Source organism: Anopheles cruzii, chromosome X (genome assembly GCF_943734635.1).
Source record: "Anopheles cruzii chromosome X, idAnoCruzAS_RS32_06, whole genome shotgun sequence".
Classification (NCBI taxonomy): domain Eukaryota; kingdom Metazoa; phylum Arthropoda; class Insecta; order Diptera; family Culicidae; genus Anopheles; species Anopheles cruzii.
This window is the reverse complement of record NC_069143.1, coordinates 9158920-9180631: the sequence shown is the minus strand read 5'-3', so window position 1 is coordinate 9180631 and position 21712 is coordinate 9158920. Positions and strand designations below refer to the sequence as shown.

Sequence of the window (21712 nt, the reverse complement as noted above, 5' to 3'; positions counted from 1 at the left end):
CCGGCCCCGAGAAGGACCGGAAGGATAATTGGGCTTTCTAGTCGGAACTGTTAATTAGTCTAGCGACCCAGCGGACCTTGGCTATTGGGACTGGGATAAATATTATGCCGTTACACACACACACTCTGTTTGGAATGAGGTATTCGAGCTATGGTGCTGGGCTGGGACTACTCCACTGCCATCGAGAATGCAAACCGAAGCCCTAGAGAGACTAAAGATCAAGGAGACGTTAATCTTGGCGGCCGAGGTTACCTCACTGTGGCTTCCTGGAGTTCTGGGTTCTGGGCAACTAAATATGGTCCTGGAACGGAACTCCTGGAAGAACTGGAAGCAAGGAAGATCTCGCTAGTACTCGACACCGCAGAGAATCACCAAAGTCGCAGCGTGTAGGGTTGCGCTTGCCACCAGCCACCAGTAGGCGTGCGTTTTACGTAACGCCCCTGTCCCTTAGCAAAGGACTCGGCGGATCGACGGTTATCGGGTTCAAGGCCGGCCGACCGGAGTCGATGGCCGAAAGTCGATTGCACGCCGCATACCCTCCATGCGCGGTTGACTTTCTTTCGTCGACGACGAAACAGACGAAGCGTTAAGCGAGGTATGTGTAGTGTATTATCGCATTTCCCAACGCGCGCGCCCACGTCAAGGTTAGCCGCGATGGATATGTCCGCGTTCGTCATCCAGTCGGCACGTAGGACCCTAGCACGCATCAGCGCAGGAAGCGGCCCACCCAGCCGCCCCAGCGGGGTTATAGAGCGTGTCATCGCATCAGAGGCGAGGCTATCGGTGGGAGTCATGTCACGTCACGTGATGGAGTAGCGATGGCGATGCCTGGATGGCGGCACACCATTTAGGATCACACCCCAGTGTCTAACCTTGACTACAGGATGCCCGATGATGACTGAGTAGAGTTCGCTTTCAGGATCAGGTCCAGGCTTGGTTTTCCGGGTACACCTGAGGGGTTTTCAAAAACTAACTCAAAGGGAAATGACTAGCGAGTGCGACAAAGTCAAGGCTGTGTTTGGCCATCTTAATAAGATGCCAAGATGAATAATCATCGAAGGAAGACACCAGGTTCTGAAGGGTCATCACTTTCGCCAGAAAGTGTTCTAGTTTCCCTGGGTGAGCCGGAGAGCGTCGATCGAGCGATGGGTTCTTAACCGCTTGACCGCTGATCTGGATGCTGGTGGTGGGATGCTGGCCAAAACAAAATACTACACGAGCACCCGAACCAACGGACGCAACAACCGACGACAACAACAACGGATTAACTCCACACACACACACATTTTTTTATGACCACCGTGAGTCGTTTTGGCCCTCTGCAGTCGGTCGGCTGCTGACGCTGCTGCTGCTGAGCAACAATTCGCAATTAAGAGACTCCCCCTACCCGGTCGTAACCCGCAGGTCGTCGGTGGGGGGTGCTGCAGATTTTCCGTGGGTCGGGTCGGTTCGGCGCGCTGTGTGTTTTTCCTACCCACATCTCGCCTCACCGGCCATTTTCGGGTGCCGCCAGTTGTCGCTCACCACCCTGCTGCTTTTTCACAAAAGAAATGCACGGAACGGCGTGGCGGGGCGGGGCCTTGTGGTGGCGGAGTAGATGCTGATGCTGCGACTGCTGCGACTGAGGTGGTGGCGCCCGGTGAGGGAACGGCTATATAGCACAGTACCACCTACGGCACTGGACTCATTTGAGCGACCGAACAGGCTCCGTGAAGAGTCTCTCAACAGTGGCGACCCTTTTTGGTGCAGAGTGTTTGTGCCGGCGCGACTGGTACGACTGGGTCCTTGCCCTGGTCCTTGTGGTCCCTGGCAGACAAACTGCCGATTGACGGGTGGTGTTCTTGTGGTGGTGCTATAAAGACCTAGTTTGCTGTCAGAAGGATAGTGTGTCAGTGAAGGTGATTGGACCAACCTTTAGGCCGGACGATCACACTGAGGCCCGGGGTTCCCGGTCCGGTGTCTGAGGCCAACCTGGGGAAGCAGCAGTCAGCAATCAATTCCCGATCCCCCAAATCAGATCGGCCCGTCAGTCAGACTGCAGTGTGAGTTCAGTGTGTGACCAAGTGAAACTGAAAAACTCCATAAAAGTGCTCTCCATACCAACACGAACTCCGAGAGCTGCCCAGTGCACCGATCAACGACTCGATACACGAGTTCCAAATCTCCAAAGCCAGAGCCCGGACCAAGAACAACAACTACAGCAGCGCTCCGGTTGATCGGCGAGTGTGCTCGCGCGGCACCAAAGACACTGATAATATAGGAGGTGTCGGATGCTCCGAATACTGTACCGTCCCATGAGCGTAATTGTGTGTGAACGGTGAACGGACGGACAGCTAGATCGCGAAACTACACTCGGGGGAGGCAGTTTGCCACACACACACACACGGCGGAGGCGGCGGCGGCAAAGATTACAAAATGGGACTCAGATCTTCCCCGCTGAAGGTGAGTTCTGCGACTGCGTGCCCACCGTATCAGGGACCTGTGGGAAGGATACTAGAAGGAAAGGCCTCTCTCATACTCTCGCACCGTAAAACTTCATTTGAGTGTTCATCAACAAGGTCTACGTACACACCTTACAGATCACAGCCATGTTCTTGACTGGACCGGACTTAAGTTCTATGAGTCCACATTCTTGGGGCTTTTCCCTTGTCAGAACATTGTTCCAACTTATGGTAGGAGTTTCAGAATTGGTTCTCCAGACCTTTGATTCTTGCTCTCGATTTTCTTAGTATTGCTTGTGTCAAGGTTCGCCATGGAGCCATGGAGTCAACTCAGGCGGCGGCATCTTGCCACTGACGATTGCCTTGTAGAGTCTGTGGTGACAAACTGTCTGCGCCGTTGTTGTTGTTGACGAAGCGCAGCGCAGCGCAGAGAATTCGCCAGCTGACACCCTCTGCTGACGCTTTATGGCCCGGCAAGAAGGGGGGGGGCGCTATTGCACCAGGCTGAACCAGGTCGCACCGACGCGCTCGGGCGCTCGCACCACGGGCCCAGATTATGCACTAATTAATTACCTCTGCGCCACAGCTTCGGGCGGTGCTTCGGCGGTTGGTGGTGGACCGAAAGCGAGCGAGGCGAGCAAAAAGGTGCGTTATCACTACACCGGTGGCGGTGGCGGCGTAGTGGTGGCGGCCGACTTGACGGCTATCGTAACGTGGGACTAAATCCATATTAATGGTACCGACGCAGCGCCGCGTGTGTCGCCACAGCCTGGGATCCACCGCAGCCGCAGCCATAGGCAGAGAGCGAGAAAGAGAGAGAGAGAGGGGGGGGGGGGGGGCCATGGTGTTGAGCAGCAAATTGGGTAATCGATCGCATGTGTTCGTACCTTCCACTTACAGTGCCCCGTATCGGATCGGCGGCTGAAAGTGCACGGCGGCTGGCAGATTTGGCTACGGCTGGGGCTGCTGGGCCTAGGGCTGCTGAGCTCCGGTGGCCGCCCGGTGGCCGCCATCAGCACGACGGACGCGCAGGTGGAAGCGACGCACACCACGCTCCCGGTGACACTGCGGCTCGATGACGCACTCAGCTCCGCACCACCGTACGTCGATTTGAGCGAGGCGGAAACGAAGGACCCGCAGCGGCTGGAGATCATCAAACAGATCCGGAAGGTGAACCACGACGGCTCGTACACGGTCGGGTACGAGGCGGAAGACGGTACGTTCAAGATCGAGAGCCGGGACGTGCTCGGCAACGTGAAGGGCACGTACGGGTACATCGACGCGAACGGTGACATCAAGCGCGTGTCGTACGGTGGCGACGCTGGCCGCCCGCTGGCCGCCCAGCAGCCGCTGCGGCCGGCGGCCGTAACACCGGTGCCGGATCAGGAGGAGGACATCGTACACATTCCGGTGCGTGCGAACCGCTCCCAGCACCTTCACCAGCAGCACCAGCTGCTCGTCCCGACCACACGCCGCCCGTCCAACTATCAGCCGCCCACGCAGCAGCAACATCACCTGCAGCAGTATACCCTCCAGCACGGCAGCACCCTGCGCCCCAGTGTCATCCAGACGATCCCCCGCAAGCGTCCCAACTATTCCACGCCGAGCACCACCAACAGCACGGCGGCAGTGACGACGGTGGCGGCGGCGGCTACGAGTCCCATGGTGGCGGCTCCATCCACGACGGAGATGCCGCAAACATCTCCAGCACGCGGCGCCACCACAACGACCACCACGCGTGTGACGACGGCGGCGGCGGTTGTGGGCGAGGTTAGTGAGCAATCAACGGCATCCTCCACTCACACCGCTTCGACACTACTCCACACGAAACCGGGCGGCGGCGGCTTGCTGATCATTCGGCCGACGCCGCTCCCGTACCAGGCGGCCAAGCCGGCGGAGCAGCTGGCCCGCCCCGAGCTGCGGCTCGAGAGTCCACCCAAGTTCGGCCACTCTACGCACCCTTCGAAGAAAACGGTCCGGGGTAACTTCTTCCGGCGGCAGCTAACGTCACCAGCCGCCGTCACCGGCGGCGAGTCTGGGGAGCAGTACGAGGCGCAGGCACAGCAACAGCAACAGATCACCTACGCTGACGGTGGTGAGCTGTACGGCGGCGGGGGCGTGGGGGCACGCTCGCTGTACACCACGCACCCGACGACGCGCATCCCAGCCGCCGTGCTGGCGGCTCGTCAGCGAGCCGCCCACCTCCAGAGCGTACTGCAGGCGCAGGGCGAGCGGCTTCCCACCACCGAGCGGGTGTACGTGAGGCAGCCTCCGAGAGCACAGCCGCCCACGGAGCCACCATCAGCCGCCGCTAACCGGCACGCCTATGAGCCGTCAACCGAGTCAACGTCCGAGAACAGCTACGTCACGGACAGTCCGGTGCACGGACAGTCGGTGGTGCAGATACCGGGGGCGGCTCATGCGGCGGCGGCGGCGGCCGCCAGCGAAGCGGAACCGGAGGCTGAAGAGCGCCACCCTATCCTGTTCCGGCCGCGACCGATTGATTATCGGCCGCCGGGTCTGCGCTACCGTACCCCGTACGGGCTGCCATCAACACCACCTCAACCCCCGGCGCCGTTCGCGCGTGCCGAGCTGCCGTATGGGCGGGCGACGGGGCAGGAGCCACCCTCTGACAACGACATCGGCGGCGGCCGAGAAAACGGTCAGCCGCCGTACTTGGCGGCGTACCGTCAACAGCGGCGCCTTTTGCTGCCGGCGGCTGAACCCGACGGCTACTCGCAACAGCAACAGCAGCAGCAGCAGCAACAGCAACAACATCATCAGCAGCCTCCGTCCCAGCAGCAACAGCAAAGCTCGTACCCAATTCCGGTGCCTTACGGTGGTGGCCGCCTAGCACCTAGCCCGTACTACTACGACATCCCGGCCGAGCGGCCCCTGACGGCGCGCGACTTTGAGCGCATCCTGCAGGTGCTGATCTATCGGCATCAGCAGCTGCAGCAACAGCAGGCCGCCGCCCTGCGCTACGGCGGCTATCATCCGGGCGGCTTCGGCGGCCGGGGCTACAATCCGCACAATCCGTACTTCCTCGAGCCGTCCGTCGCGCCGTACGGGCTGCCGGGCGGCGGTTATCCACAGCAGCAGATTCCTCGACCCCCGCTACCCTTCCCGTACGGTGGCCACCTGGGGCAGTACGACGGCTACCAGAACCTGCTCTACAGTCCGTCGGCCGGTGCCGGGGTTCGGTCCGATGGGTCGCCGGATGCGTCCGGTTACGGTGGGCGCGACGGACTAGGATCCGCGATTCGCCGCCTGGGCCAGGGGTACTACCCATCGCAGGAGCCGCTGGGTGGCCGCGGCGGCGGCGGAGCCGACTATTTGCCGCCCGAGGTACGGGAAAGCCTCCTCTACCGGATGCTGATGCTCGCGATGCAGGCACCCGGATCGTCGGGCGAGGTGCTACCACTGGCGGCGGCGGCGGCCGCTAGCCTTACTGGCGGCGGCGGCGGCGGCTATTCACTGCAGGGTGCCCCGTCGATGACGACCGTGCGAGCCCAAACGCCTCCACCACGCGGGGAGTTGGGCGGGTCAGCAACCACCATGTCTTCACTGTACAGCAAGAAGCCGGTGCGTAGTGTACAAATCCTCGGCGAGGAGTGAGCCGCCGTGAGGCGATAGATTAGTATAGGGTCGCTTTTCGGAGCGTTCCAAATATAGACGTAGCAAACTAGGGGCCGTCAGGTCGGTTTTCTCCACGTATCGTTCTTCTCTCATTGCGTCATTCCCATCTCCTCCGCAAGCTCCGAGAAGTTCTCCGAGGGACCGCCGAAGGAAAGCAAAGCCTCTCAAATTCCCATCAATCCCACCACACGACGGTAATAAAACCTGCCTTGAAACCAATCTGCCCCTCCCCCGCCCAATTCTTCCCGTGTACTTACTCTGCGTATCGCTGGCCGACACGGCACACTTGGTAGGTAACTGTCATTTGGTAGGTAAGTAGAGGCCAACTGTCACATTAGGATGAACAATACGGACCGCGGGCCTGGTGTCGCAAGTGAGCGCAGTTTCGTGGCGTTAGTGGCATTGCACTCAAAAACGCGCACTTTCAAGGGCACCTAACTCAAAATTTGGTCAGTGTCTTCAGAGCGCTCTGGCTGTTCGGGGGAGCGTGTTGTGCAAATTTCCGTCCGCCCGTCCGTGCCGGCTCCGGACGGTACCGTTGTGTACCAAATTAGGTGCTATACTAGGTGGTGGAGCGCGGAGCGTGAGAAATGGCACAACAGTCAGTGATACTGGTACTGGTACTACCGTTGCTCGTTACATGATTTATATGGCAAACTAATGATTACTTGTAAGAAAGATTGTTGCCAGGATAAGCCACAGGCAGTACGACCTGAGAAAAGTCAATCAGTGTTTGTATATAGAGCAACACAAATTGGCAAAGCATTTTTCTCCCAGGGCAACGCCATAAAATGCCGCATCAAATGTCGAAGCATCGAATGTTTTCTGGGAGCCAGAGAGAAGCTTTTGTTGTCAAAGCTCGTAGCGTGAGTATAACGCCTGAAATGCTGCAATGCAGTGCACGGATTCGTTGCTTGATTCCCCTCTTCATGGGTAATCGCCTCGGCCTCGGCATTTCAGCATGCACGGTTGCCAACCATATGATTGAGGGGCGCAGCAGGCAACGCATGCAGTGCGATACGGTTACGCCATGCCGTGCCAGCTTTTGCACTGCAGGCCGCCCCACCGCACGCGGGCTGAAGGGCGGTTTATTTTCGATTAATGTGTGACACTTTTCATTCCTGTTCGCCTTTCGGCGAAATGATGTAATGGCGGGCGGCAGGCCAACGGATAAGGTCGGCCGAGATCTGGTTCGAGCGGAGCGGTGATTGGAGCTCCGGAAGGCCTCGAGATTCAGGTCGTAGTTATTCGATAGCTTGTGAGGTCACCCTGATGTTGTTGATTACATTTAAAATATGGGATAAACAACCTCATGGAAAACCAGGTTCACGCTGCGCTAATACTGTGCTTTAATAATAAGTTTTCTCTACTTTTTTATATATTTAATTAATTTACTTTTTATTTATTTATTCACCCGATCTCTTTATATCCCTCGCCTGGAGGAATTGTACTGTGGTACTGTTACCAACTCTACAAAATGAAGCATATTGCGCTTTATTGCCTTTATTGTTTGAGGAAGGGCACAGCAATAGCGGACCCTTGGACCGCTACACCTATGTGGTGATGGATCTACGCAAATTGGAACCCCAGTGCCCCTATGAAAAGTAATCTAACTTGTCAGAAATTTAACTGTAAAGCACCGTCATACTAATTAAAAGGTTGGATAACCCATAAATTCTTCCTTAAATCACCTTGCTATGGGTGCCTTGCATGGTTCGCAGGATGTGAATCAACGGGAAGAGCTAAGGAGAGGTCATTGACAACCACTAAAAATAGTATCTCTATAGTATAAGGGTCTAGGTTACTTTTTTACAGGACACCACATTGATTGACAAAACACTGTGGCCAAACAGTAAGGAGAATTTGTATTTTGAATTTGTTTGTGATTCCGATCGAGACAAATGTTTTTACTCCCAAGAGGGGAAACTCTGTCACCAGGCTCTACGTTAAAGCATTGCGATACAGTTAAAGTGAACTCAAAGAATTGGTACTCCAAAATCGACTCGACTAACAGTACGAGAGCTGGCTGACCTTGTTGGACTATCGAAAGGATCAGTGGAGGGTGACCATTTTGACCAAAGCATTGCGATACGGGTCCTTTTATAAACAGTCAAAAGTGAATTCTTCGTTTTTTATAATGAGCTACACGGCAATAAAGTCAAAGAATTGGTGCTCCAAAATCGACACGACTAACAGAGGACAGAGAGCTTGCTGACCTTGTTGGACTATCGAAAGGATCAGTGGAGGGTGACCATTCCGGGTCTCCGAAAAGCGAAATGCCGATTGGTGCCAAAAACGCTCAATTTTATAGAGAAACAGCACCACGTTGTAGTGTGTGAAACGATGCTGGTTGACTATCAAGACAAAAAGGAACCCCGCTCATAACTGGAGACGAGACTTGGATCTACTACGCCCCGGAAACGACCAACCAATCAAGTGAACACCGTGCTAAAGGTCAGCCGAAACCGAGAAAATCACGTCAAAGCAAGTCAAGAATCAAGGCCATGCTTTCAGTTTTCTTTGACGATTGTGGCGTTGGGCATCATGAATTCCTTTCAAATTGAAGACCAGATTTGTTGGGTGATCAATTCTTGGGTTTTGCTTCACGATAATGCACCATCTCGCACTGCACTCGTGATCATTTCGTCCCAAATTTGACCCATATCGTTCCGCACCCACCGAAGGCGCCTGACATCAAGTGGCTTTTCGATAAGCTCAAGAGACCGCTCCGTGGAGACCGTTTTGAATCTATAGAAAAGATAGAAACCGCAACGAAGAACGCATTGACGACTGTACCGGAAGAAGACCGGATGTTTTTGGAAACTTTTTGGAAAGAGTTTTTGAGCTACAAGCAAACTTCCGGTTATGTTTTACCATAGTCGTACTATAGGCTATCTTACCTCCTGGTCTTCCAGTTCCAGCGAACCACCAATCGGTTAATTGAGACCTAACACCTGCCACTTGCACAATTTCGCCGGGACCGATCTCTCTTGAGACCGACCGATAGCGGGCGTAGACACCCCAGCGCGCGCCCCAGGAACGATTTCACTTACCCTGAACCCGAGTTGAGTTCGAGTAGTTTCGAGCAGTAGTTCGATCGAAGTCGAAGTCGGAGGTGGAAGGTTGGCACTTCACCCCATTGCCCCGCGTCCTGGACGTGCCTGTCGCTCCTGTGGATCGAATTCCGGCCTCGGTTGGTAGCTGGGTTCCGCTTTCCCATTCCGCCGCTTCGGGGGGAAAAAAGACGTGCCGCTGCTAGAAAAATGCGTAATTTGTAACGTTGCGTAACGCACATGCAACGACCGGATATGGTCGACTCGGCAAGGAGAAAGTGGTGAAACGCGTTTTTCTTGCCCTGTGGGTTGATTTTCACGGCAGGGGGGTGGGTGCCCGTCTGGCTAGAGCGCAGCGTTAGGTCACCTACCAGCGGCTCCGTTCGGGGTGGTTGTCGTTTTAAAAATCATCACCCGCGCCCGCGAACCCGACGAAGAAACGAAAGTACTTCCCTTCCCCGTGTTGGTCTGTGGCAGTCGCAGATGGACTAGGTGACGGACGGCCCACGAGACAGCTGAGCTGAGTAGCTGGACGAGACCAGGTAGGATTAAAGGACACCGCCCGAGTTAACCTTCGCCTGAATGATACCAATGGCAATGGCCCATTCCACAAAGCAGGGCCGGGCGGGGAAGGCGGGGAGCGAAGGAAAGCGCTACATGGGAAGGTTCAAGAGCTTCTTGGGTTTCGCTTCAATGTATTTTGTAGGGCTTTTCGGATATTTAGAGCTCCTGGCTCAATGGCGGAGTACAGCGAGATCCTATGGCAGCGGTTGACCTTGAACCTAGTGTGTATCGCCTCGGGGCGTAGTATTTTGTTGTTTCTACATCAGACAGGCACCGAGCTCTCCAAAACCGTAGCTGGCCGCCCAGCTGGCGCTCGATGTTTATCTTGGATCCGGCTCACCTAGGGAGACAAGCTGACAAGACAAGAGTACCCCGCCCAGCCTCTTAATCCACCCTTCCCCCCGATCGTCACCGTACAATCTTAATGGGTTCCCTCCCATCGACGCGAACCACATTCCAACCGCGAACTGCCCGAGAGTTCCGCCACGTCCGCCTTGAAGTGCTCCAGAAACGGCGGTGGACGGCGGCAGTTTCGAACGACCTTCCGTTACGCAAATTCTTGCCCGACTTAGTCACCGGCTTGGGCACCGGCGACACGCCTTGCCGGGCGAACGATCGAGAGAGAGAGTGCCCTCCAACTAATAACGGGCCCTTCTAATCAATTCTGCCTCTCTAGCGCTGCTCCATTAACTAAAGTGTTGGAGCTTGAGGCGGGAACCTGCATGGCGGAGGGGGGAGCAGCCAATACGTTGGGTTACGCGGAGAAAACAGCCCTCCACCCGTTACAGCGCCCACAGTGCTCAGAACCCCCCTGGGGCGGGGTGGCTAAACGCCCTCCCCCCGACTGACTGCTGACGGGTTCTGAGCCTCAGACTGCTTGCCTGATTGGTGACTCACGTACCCCCCTTTTATGGGTCACAGGCGGCCACAGGCGTGTGTGAGTGTGTGGTGTGGTTGTTGAATTCCTCGACGCGACGCCGAACGGGACTCCTTGGCGGCGGCTGCGGCCCGAAAGGTCGTCCGGTGGTCGGCCAACCTTTGGGCCGATCAATCGCAGCGCGTTGGGCGTCCCAGACACCGCCGCCAGAAACATTCACTGCTCGGTGCTGCTGCTCCGGAGTGGCACGGCACGGCACCGTTGATTATTGTTATTATTCCGCGGCAGAGTGTGGCGAGTGACATTTTACTCATTGACTCATATTATGCGTTACCTTTTTCTGTTTTTTTATTTATTTATTACTGTTATTGTTGATGTTGTTGCGAGGGGCAGCCGTGGGGCAGCGTTGCGGAGGCTGCTTGCTGAGGCTGAGGCTGCGGTTGCGGCATCACCCGGGCTGATTGAAAAGGGAAAGGACTGACCGCGCAATCGATGTACCCACAGCATACCCTCCATATACCTCCTCGTACGGTGTGTTACACAACACACACCGCGACACGAGACACGCCCCGTCGGACACGGACACACACGGACACGGACGGATGGACTAACACACCGGGGGGCGTTGTTTCGGTAGTTTTTCGCTTAGTTGCTTAGTTTTTATTTTGTTTCAAACGATTTCCTTCACGTTACTATACTCTACATATTCACACTTTCGTCTGCAAGCTTCGTCTTCTTCGTGTGTATCTTCCTCGTTTCGTTTCGGCCGCCTTCCTTCTTCTAACTTCATGTTTTCTGCACGCCTGCACTGTTCAAAACTATGTTCAGCGTATAGGCCTTGTTTGTTTTGTGTCCGACTCCGGAACTCTCCCGGAACCGTGTGGTGGTGGTGAAGCCTGACCAAATTCCCTTGCCTATGAGCCCGGCCAGGTCCAAACTAAACCCTACACGGTACACTTCGTTCAACACTACGCTATATGCCAGTACCTCGTGGGCTTTCGGTGGACCTCGAGAACTTGCGCTTAACTTATCGAGTACTGTGTGTGTGTGTGTGTAGTGCGATATATGATTTAAAAACAGAAAACAAAAGAAAACAAAAACGCAGCCACGCGGAGCCCAAGGAGCCACGGCTCGGCCTGGACTACGAGGGTCGTTTTGTGGCGTGCGGAGACTCCAAACCCCCCATTAATGATCTCCACCGTGCGGGAGTTCTGGGCGGTGGAAGATATGGTACAGAATAAAGTCGGAGCCAGTCGAAGTGTTACGAACATTTAAACTTAGTCACGAATCTCGCAGTTTTAGGCTGCTTTCTACTACACGGTCAACTACAGGGGGCGGGGGCGACGAAAGCAGCAAGGGACCATAGAGTAGGTGAGTAGGTAGGTTAGGTAAGAAAAGTTTCCGAAAAGATTAGACTCCATGGAGAGAGAAAGAGAGAGAGAGAGACCAGAAAAGAAGAGACCGGGATCACCTCAGATCGGACTGACAGGTGGACGACGCCCAAACAGAGCTGAGGCAGGTATGAGGGGAAGGGCTGGTTAGGAGTCAGGGGGGGGTAGTCTTAGTACTCGATATTGTGACCTCGCAGGAACGCATCTATCTGACCACCCTGCGGCGAGCCCGGCTGCGGCTGGATGAAGTAGTACTGCTGCTGCTGCTGCTGCTGCGGCTGCTGCTGCAGCGCCTGCGGCGGCTGGAAGCGATGTAGCTGCGGGGGCGGCCCGTTCACCTTCTTGGCCGCCTCGAGCCGATCGGCCCGCAGCTGGGTCTGCTGGAGCTCGAGCTGCTGGGCGAACAGCTGCTGGCTGTTGATGAACTGTAGCTCGTTCTGCTGCTTCTGGTACAGCTGCTGCGGTATCTGGACGGCCTGTGGCGGCGGCCGAAGCGGAGCAGGCGCAACCGTACGGTACAGCGGCGACTGCTGCTGGAGCTGCTCGAGCGAAACGAGCTGGTGCTGCTGATGATGGTGCTGCTGCGGGTGCTGCTGCGGGTGCTGCTGCTGATGATGGTGCTGCGGCGGCTGCTTCGGCGGACCACTCACGAATGGCTGGATGCGGTGGTTCAGCTGGAAGTCACCGTCACTCTGGGGCAGGTGCTGGTAGAGCGCGGTGTCGTACTGACCGGAGGCCGGGTCGAAGATGAGCTGCGACTGGTAGATCGGGTTACCGCTGGCCACCCCCACCTGGGACGGGACGCCCTTGCCGAACGACGAGGTCACAGTTGGCGGCGGCGACGGAGGCTGTGACGTAGTCGATGACGGCACCTTGTTGTCCTGCTGGAAGCGCTTGAACTCGGCCTCGAAATCGATGTTGGAGGGTCCGCGCGTCGTCGGCGAGCCGCTCCCAAACTCGGTGGCCAGGATCGGCGCCGGTCGGTAGGTGGTGGGCGCGAACGTGGGCTGCGGGGACGCACGGTAAACCGGCTTGGGCGTGATGTTGACCGGGACAACCGTATGCGCCGTGGTTGGGGCGAGCTGAACGCGCGGCCGCTGCGTCACGGTCTGTGTCACGGCACCGCCGGCAAACGGCCGGGCGACTGGCCGCCCACCCCGCTGCCCGATCTGCACCTCCTCCTCGCCCGAGCCGCCGCTGAGCCGCGTCCGCTCGCTCTGGTAGTCGTTCTGGAAGACGGTCGTGGCGACCGTTGGCCGAGCGGCCGCCGGCGGCTGGGTGGGCCGGGCGGCCGGTAGTGGCACCGGGCGGCGGGCGGGATAGTTTTGCGGCACGTTCTCACCGCCCGCATCGTCCGACTGTTCCGCCCGGTCCGCCTCGTCCTCTTCGCTGCCGTCCGGGTTGTTGGGGTCGCACGGGTTGCCGGAGACGTACGTGAACTCGCGCTTGTTGCCGTCCGGATCGATGTAGCCGTACTTGCCGCGCACCACGCAGTCCGTGCCGCGCGTTTCCTCCTTGAACGAGCCGTCGGCCGCCTCGTAGCCGAACGTGAACGAACCGTCATCGTTGACCTTGCTGTAGTTCCGGATCGTCTGCACCGGCGGTGCCCGGCCCTCGTTGCTGTGCTCCGTCTTCTGCCGGGCGGCCGGTGGCGGCGCCGCCGTCGACAGGGTGCCCTTGGCCGCCGGCCGTTGGTACGATTGGTCGGCGCGCGCCCTCAGCACCGGCTGCCCATACCGGCCGCCGCCGCCCGCATCGTAGTCCTCCTCGTCGGACGCCGCCACCAGCACCAACCGCTGGTCGTCGCCGCGTCGGCCGCCGCCGCCATTGCCGCTCGGTTCGCCTGCTCCGCTGCGGTCCTGCGCCCGGTAGTACTGCGGGTAGGCACCCTGCGCCTGCGGCCGGTTATCGTCGGCCGACTCTTCCGCGCTGTCACCGTACTCGGTGCTAGCCGGAGCCGCCGCCGGCAGGACCCGCGGCCGGACCCGGAGGCGGCGCGTTTGCCCGTCGACACCGCACGTCGCCACCAGCAACGCGGCAACGGCGACCACTAACCGCTGCAGGGAGAGAGAGAGAGCAAAAATAACCAATCATATGAGTGTACAGTGTAGAATCAACGGACAGGACGGAAGTGAAGAAATACGCGTAGGGGAGCCGACTGTGTCGGTAATTCCGTCCGGTAGAAAACACAACGTTACAGAAAGCAACAGCAGTTGAACGTTGTCCCCTGGTCACCAGACCGAAACCGCTAGGCTGTGGTTCTAATTGCCGGATAAGAAGCAGAGGAACTGAATAGTCTGCCCTGCTCGTGTTAGAACCTTGTAGGATTCGATTCCAGGTAGAAAACGATGGGAATGATGCTTGACAACAGCTTGAGGAGTTTCGTCTTATGTTCAACAAGATGCAACTTTGTAGCAAGCACTGCAACGTTATAGATTGATGTCAAATCGAGTGTATACGCTTCGTCTGGCCCCCCAGATTGATCCGAGTGGCAATATTATATCTCTCTCAGAAACTCGTCAACCCACATCGAGAACTGAGTGAGCCTTCCACGCGATCCCCGATGTAACATTTCGTTCACTTTCAATCTCGCTCGTTCTCTCGTGTCTTGCTTTCCCTTTTTTTTCTTTCTCTTTGACTGTTTCTTGGCTTCTCTTTCTCTTGATGCTGCGGTTCCCGTTGCCGACACACCGTGTAACACTCTGTTGAGAGTGCGGTAATTAATATATGGCAGTTCGTTGGTCGGAACTGAAATGAAAGTGAAACTGGACACAGAAAACACAGGGGAGTGTGTGATACAACACCCCGTCGGTTCACGGTCACGGTCACCACGGTCGTCGCTAGTGGATGGGCATTCTGATACCGTTCTCACTCTCCGGGCCCCCCCGTATTAGGGCCCTAAGGGGTCCATGGCCTAGTATCAGGCCTAGTTTTCGGCGTCTTAGTAAACTCCATCTTTCATCTGGAATGGATGGCTATTAGCAGGTAGCGATTGGAAGACATTACCCATACCTTTCCTGGTGCTTTTCGTTCGTACCACCGGAAGTAGGAGCCCCCAGTGGAAGCATTCTGCCGCATCCGACCCTTGCCACTGGAACCGCGCCAGCCAAATGCTGCAAATTAATCTTCAGCAGGTCTGCAATTGGTTCGCGGCTCGGTTGCGAGAGGCCAGCTAAGGGATGGAGCTAGGAGGGATGGCTAAGGGCGCACGGAGTGATGCGATCGGGGTCGGTGTATGGCTGCTGGTTCACCGTTCGCCATCCGCCGCGTTGGTGGAGAAATGTCAAAAGTTCGGGGAGCCACACAGGTCCAAGCTTGTGCCAGGTTGCCGAGATGTGTGTTGGTGTTGTGTCTCCGAATCGACGTTGGCTTCGATCGTCGCGAACTGTTGCAGACCCCGATCCCACGAGCGATCTCCTGCACCGGGCCACACGGGCAACAGAGTGGCAATCGGAGCGGGGAACACGGGAAGAGGAGATGCATGTACCGGGGCCGAGGATCGACTACTACCACCAGACTGAATTACATAAACCTTTCTTTGCACACGCTTTGCAACTTTTTTGCTACTGCTGTCAGGCTCTATCTCACTCTGTCACTCTGTCGCTCTCGTGTCGCACGAGTTGGGGTCTCGGCATCGGCATCTGCAGTGCCCGGAAAGCGGCGGCGGCCCGAAATGCGTTTGGCAGATCTGGCTCGGTCGTCGTGCGCTGCCACCGAGCCAAGCACTCGGTATGTAGGATCGCTCCTAAAGATCGGGGACCCGGTCCCCGCCGTCAGTGCAATCGATCGAGCGCCGATGCCCGCTCGCTGCTGTTGCGTCAGGGGTGTCTCGCTCTGCCGGACGTCAGTCTCGCAGGAGCACGAGCAAGAACACCAGTGGCTCACCGAAAGCGTTCGTTTTTGGCAGAGTGCTGCCGAACCTTAGCCTCTGCGAGTGCTTCGTTCTGCCATCACCGCAGTTTCGTAGTCGCAGCCGGGAGACATCAAACCGGCTCCGGTCGGCACCAGCCGGGAGGGGAGACTGGAGCGAATGAATAGATTCCAAATAGCACCGGCTCGGATCCGCGTTCCAAGAGGCACCATAAAACCGCCGATCGGTTCTCTGGATCGGGTTACCTCACAGGATTACGGCTCGGATTAGTTTGATAGGTGATCCGGATCCGGGATTCTTCCATTTCCAACGCGCAACGAAAGGGTCAACATCGGCACCACAGCGTTCAGCGTCACCACAGCGCGTTCACGGTCATCATCGTCATCATCATCCGCGCACGGTGTATCCCCACCACCGAGCGGGAGGCACAGCGTTTTGCGTAACTCTTGCCGAAACCTTGAACCAGTTTCGCCGTTGCCCGCGTGCGTCGCCGGCTGGTTGGCTGGGAGTCGCTGGTTGGTGTGACACGCCATCTCCGACCCTCCAATTTGGGGCACCCTTTCTCATGGGGGTGTTGTTGATTCTGCTGCCGCCGACTGGCTGTGGGTACTGCTTTCAACACCTCGCACCTGCCGCCTGGCCCCGGTACGAAGACGGTATAGTAGACCACAACCACAACAACAAGAAGAACAAGTCATCTTTCCCATCTCCGTCCTTCTTTTCTAGTGATGATGAGGGACGGAACGATTGCGACGGAATTTCGCGCGCTCACAAAAGGGCACAATTCGCGCGAAGATGGGAGCTGCAGATGGAGTTCACCCGAAAAATGTGGATTGCAGAGGATGCACCGAAAATGTAAACATATCCCATCGAGAGCGTGATCGTTGTCGAAGGCATCGCGCGCCCGACACCGCGAACGACAGCGCCAACTTTCGCACCGGACCCTTCCTCAATCTGCCACGTGTGTGTGTGTGTGAGAAACTACCTCTTTGAATTGATGTTTGTTGGCCTTTTTCGTCTCTATCTTCTTCTTCTTCTTCTTCTTTTCTGTGACTTCGTAGGCTCCCACAGTGGAAGTATCCTATAGGGTGCTCACCCCGGTGGCTAATGCAACCTTCCAGAGCCGGTGCGGACTATGCCTGCCTAGTGCGGTTGAGCTCGTGTGTGTGTGTGTGTGTCGACATGAAATGGCTAAGAGCGTGTATCCCACCGACCGACCGGCCGACCCCCTGTGGAGGAGGTGAGGCCACCACCATCGCACGGTGAAGGGAACCCCGGGCGGCCCGGGCTCACAAGAACCGTGAGAAGACAACCGAGGTAGACACTTGGACCACAACGCGCGACGACGACGTGAGACTGTTTGGGCATTTTGAGGCATGCGATGTGCGGCGACGACGACGCTGAGCTCGCGATTGCGATTATGTTGCGTTAATTACTTCCGAACATTATGCGGCCTTTCAACGCAACGCGGTGGTGGTGTGGGGGTGAACGCTGCAGCGTACCCTCTTGCAACACTTTCGCCCTTTTTTTCGCAGGCCGCGAGCAGTATGTGTGGTGGCACAGGTGGCAGACCAACTGTAGTGGAAACGGGCCAACCTTTTATGTAGCTCGCCCAGTGCCAGAGCGCCAGACTAGAGAACATTTGATCGTGTCTTCTCTGCCAGTCAGTAGCAGCCCTGGAACCACATGCATGATAGTCCTGTTCTTGCCCGTTTCGAGAGCGAATCCTGGACGCAGAACGAGTCGTAAACTCCACGATCCTAGGGGGTTGATGTGAGTGACCATGCGCCTCCTTTCTCAGAATGCTCAGACTGGAATGTATCGTTGATTACTTTCTGGCCAGATCTATCGTCGTCAAGAAGCCACAACACACATTCAAGTCAACTACTGCTACTACTATTGTGTCAGTTCTGTTCTGGAGTTGTTCGACGGGAGTCCACACACGGCACCCATCGATGACTTGCCAGCTGAAGAAGAAGGTAGTCGTCGGTAAAATGTACAACGTCCGACACGGCTGCAATGCCGATGGCTGCCCGTGGACCGTGTGGTTCTCCGATCTCCTGGATCAGAACCCAAAATCTCCGCCCCAAATAAAACACCACAGACGTGTGGACGAAGAGTTGCATAAGACTGCCCGGGTGGCCCACCACCCCCCCCCCCCCCCCGCTGGCACCCCAGCAGCATCGAACCACTCGATGAACCACGCTAACTTACCGTTCGTTGGAAACGCATTCCGAAGCGGAACTGCAACTGGAACTGTTTTCTGGGACACCTGCTCCTGCTGCGACGTTTAGGAGCGTTGGAAAGTTTTGATAGCTGACCAGGCCACAGGTGTACCTGTTTCCCGTGCCGCGCTTCTCCGTCCGTCGGACGGGGACTAGAATCTCTACTGGGTACGAATTTGATTGAGTTTGATGGACTGGATCGGCACGGAGCGACAGGCAGCGCCTAGAGAGTATGTCCTTGCGTTGCACCCTGACCGGTCCTCAGCAACACACACGCACACGATCGCCACCCTGTTCACTCCGGTAGCCAGTAGTCCTAGTACACTATTACGAACTCTCACTCACTCTCTCTCACACACACGCACACACACACACACGAACGAGCACAATGCCGAATTGCGTTCGCTGTAATGTACGCTGTAAGAAAAGGAAGTTACAAACACGGATTGGTTGAAAAACTGAACTGAGAATCTCGGAAGAATATCTGAAAGAGTTGATGAGCTGAGGAGCTGATGAGCTGAGGGAGTGCTGGGAAGCGACAAGTTCTGGAGCAGGCTAGTTGGATTGGCTCTAGCATAGTGCACGAACCACACCAAACAAACCGGACCACAGGCGGCTAGGTGAACCACAACACTGTGGGACTTGACTTTCTAAAACCATCGTGGGACCCGGACCTTCCCGGAAGTCGGACGGTAGCTTCAGCGTGTGAGCGTACGTACACACAGCCCAGCAGCAGCTGCAGTCGATTGCACCCTAGCCTAGCGCCTAACAAACTTTCACCTACATAGACATCCCGCATATTGGTGGAGTCCAAAAGGAAGACCAGATTCGGGCGTGTTCAGTGGCATGGCAATGTCAAGACTTTACGGCGACGACAACGTAGGATCGTCCGCCTTTTTGCCCAGCGCCTACGTCGTCGTTGTCGTCGTGGAGTAGTGCGGTTCCTAAATATCCCTGCTGTCGCCGCAACGGTGGCAGTGCGACGGCGTAGCTGATTTCCATTCCGACCGCAGCGCACTACTTTTACTTTCGCCTTCGACGACGACGCCTTCGAAGCGATCGACTTTACGACTTTGACTCCCGATCCAAAAGCAAGGCGGGATACAGAGAGAAAGAAAGAGAGCGACAGAAGGAGAGGGGTGTATGGGTTGTAGAGCTAGTGTCTGGAGGTATCTCCGATCCGACATCCCAGGCGGGCGAAACAGCAGCGTGGGTGCAGCGTGGGTGGAGCGTTTTAATATCCCCAACACTCATCCGGCAGTTGATATGATAATTGCCCCAAGCCAGGCAGGCAGCGGAAGGCAGTGTGGAAGGGTAGTGAACTTTGCGGGCCACTGTCTGAACGGATCGACCACTTTCCTTGATCGACGACGGCGCCACAAACTAGTCGAAAAACCAGGACCCATTATATGTCCGGGACACGTTGGATTGAACGACTTTGAAAGATTTGAAGTATTTCTCCGACGTACGGTGTGTCGTCAAGAGTTCTTGCGCAAGTCATTGAACTCTCTCTCATCCTCAGCTCCTCTTGGAGCGTCAGATCGCCCCGGACAAAACAAAATTAACGACTCCAGGAGTTCTGAACGACTGTGACAGTCAGAGTCAGTTGCTTATTGCTGGGCACACCACAGCAGCCAGCTGACCTCCGCCAGCAGCGACGGTTGTTTTCTTGACTGCACACACACACACAGACACACACACACACAGACACACAAACACACTGCACGCCCCCGGGTGTGCTTGGGAGGCACAGATGCACAGACCTGGGCCGGGCGTTCGGTTTCGCGCGGGTTGGGCCGACGGTACCACAGAGGAATGGAGAGACCCTCTGTTCACTGGGGAATGGTTCTTTGCAAAATGTAACGCCAACGACGATCTGCAATCTGTTTTATAACATTCACTCCGGTACAACACCACCACCCGGGCCACCCCGAAACGACCTGGTGTCTGGTCTGCAGAGAGGGAGTCGCAGCCCGCGAGTCGTGTGAGTGAGCGAGGCAACGACGCGCGCGCGCGGGCGCCCCAGTAGGCCGCGGACGCAAGAGGGAGATCGCTGGCGCATGGGGCCGGCGAAGTCCACCACCCCAGACCCAAGTTCCACCCCAGATGTCCATGTGGGAACGAACGAAAGCGAAGCTCGTCAAGGAACTTCGTCACAAGTGCCTTCCACACGACGCTGGTCGCCTCCGCGCCAACTAATCACCAATCGCCACGGGGTCGCCGACGACAACCACATGGAGAGACAGAGCGAGTGAGAGAGAGAGAGAAGGGGCGAGTGAGGTAGGAAGGCGTGTGACAGTGAAGCAAGCGCATGCTGGAGCGCATGGGAATGCGCACTATTGAGCGATAGAAAATCATAGGAAACTACGCGGGCTTGTTGGCTGGTGGTGTTTGAGGGTTTCAGGCTTACGCGGCAATGAACGGGGGCATAACGGGGAGCAGCCTAGATGCTCAACGACACCCACCATTGGCATTCGGCCACGGTTGGAGAGCAACAACCGGCGCTAGACCTTCGCTCCAGGAGAAGCCTGGCAGAGCCCCGTGGAGTATGTTGGTCCCAGTGTTTGAACTGTCGGAGAAAATGTCGGATTTTTGGACTGCTTCCAGGTGGTTTCAGACTGCTCCACAGAGAGCGCGCGAGAGAGAGACTCCATGGCAACCAGAAAGACGAAATCCACAAAGACCTCCCTCGCCTCATGCTGGACCACCGAGCGATCCAGAGCGATCCCTGGTAAGATCTCTCTCTGCAACTAGCGCTCCAACCGCACGTACCTTTTCGCCGATCGCCGATCCGTCTGGCAAGCCGTGTGCTACGCCGTTGGGCTGCTGACCAGCCTTTGGCTGGCTGGCTGCGCGGCGCCCTGACCTCGGCAGTGACATTTCCAGCCGGCCGAACGAACAAAGCTGACCACGTTCAGCCTTCCCCACGAGCGCCGGAGCGCATCGCCGGAGGGACCGTCGCCGCACATTCCACCGGAACGCCAGCGGATCCACGGAGACGGCGGTGAAGAACGGCGGTGTGTTGCACCATAATGAGGCGAAATTAAGTGACGTCCAAAAACCAATCCCCGGTGTGGCTGTGTGTGCGCGCGCGCGCGGAGGGATCTCTCCGTCGCAGTCCGGCGCTCGGGACGGAATTGAAGACTAATTGGTGACCCCGTTGTGGTTCACAATCCCGCGCTTGTCGTGGGAAGGTGGCGAGGAAGCAGAAGGGAGAGGGTGGTTGTTAGCGCCAAAAGCCTTTGGGGCACGACCTCTCTAATGTTACTATCGCCTAGAGCCTAGGCCCAAAACCTGATACCCCTTAAACACGAACGCCTGATACCTACCCATACCTTACGTGAACCCTGAAACCTGTGAACACACGCACGCCTGCTCGCGTGTGTGTGTGTGTGCATTTGAAGGTTATAATTGTGTTTGAACCATCTCCGGGCGAAGCAAAGCGCCACCCCGATCCACCGGGCTTCAAGGTCATTCGGCGGCGTACGGTTCTTCTCATGCCCATATACCTACCACTAGCGGGGTTGTTGTTATTGTTGTTATTGTTGTTGTCCCGCTCTCCGTTTCCGTCGCCGCCGCCGCCACGGGGTCCCGAATCGAATCGAACGGCGGTTTGCGGTTTAATTACGCCGTGAACGATCGCGCGGATGG

The 21712-nt window shown here is 56.8% G+C and overlaps 2 protein-coding genes across 2 annotated transcripts; one reads left to right on the top strand and one right to left on the bottom strand.

Moving 5' to 3' along the window:
• The first annotated feature begins 654 nt into the window (after positions 1-654).
• Positions 655-6059, top strand: LOC128267032 (uncharacterized). Its single transcript, XM_053003826.1, has 3 exons — positions 655-688; positions 3028-3149; positions 3342-6059. The coding sequence occupies exons 1-3, from the start codon at positions 655-657 to the stop codon at positions 6057-6059; spliced, it is 2874 nt and encodes a 957-aa protein (XP_052859786.1).
• Positions 6060-11201: 5142 nt separating this feature from the next.
• LOC128273345 (histone acetyltransferase p300-like) lies at positions 11202-19910 on the bottom strand. Its single transcript, XM_053011290.1, has 3 exons — positions 19825-19910; positions 18051-18478; positions 11202-14022 (listed from the first exon to the last, which is right to left on the bottom strand). Exons 2-3 carry the CDS (start codon positions 18066-18068, stop codon positions 12136-12138), a joined length of 1905 nt encoding a protein of 634 aa, XP_052867250.1. The 5' UTR covers positions 18069-18478; positions 19825-19910; the 3' UTR covers positions 11202-12135.
• Positions 19911-21712: the final 1802 nt, after the last annotated feature.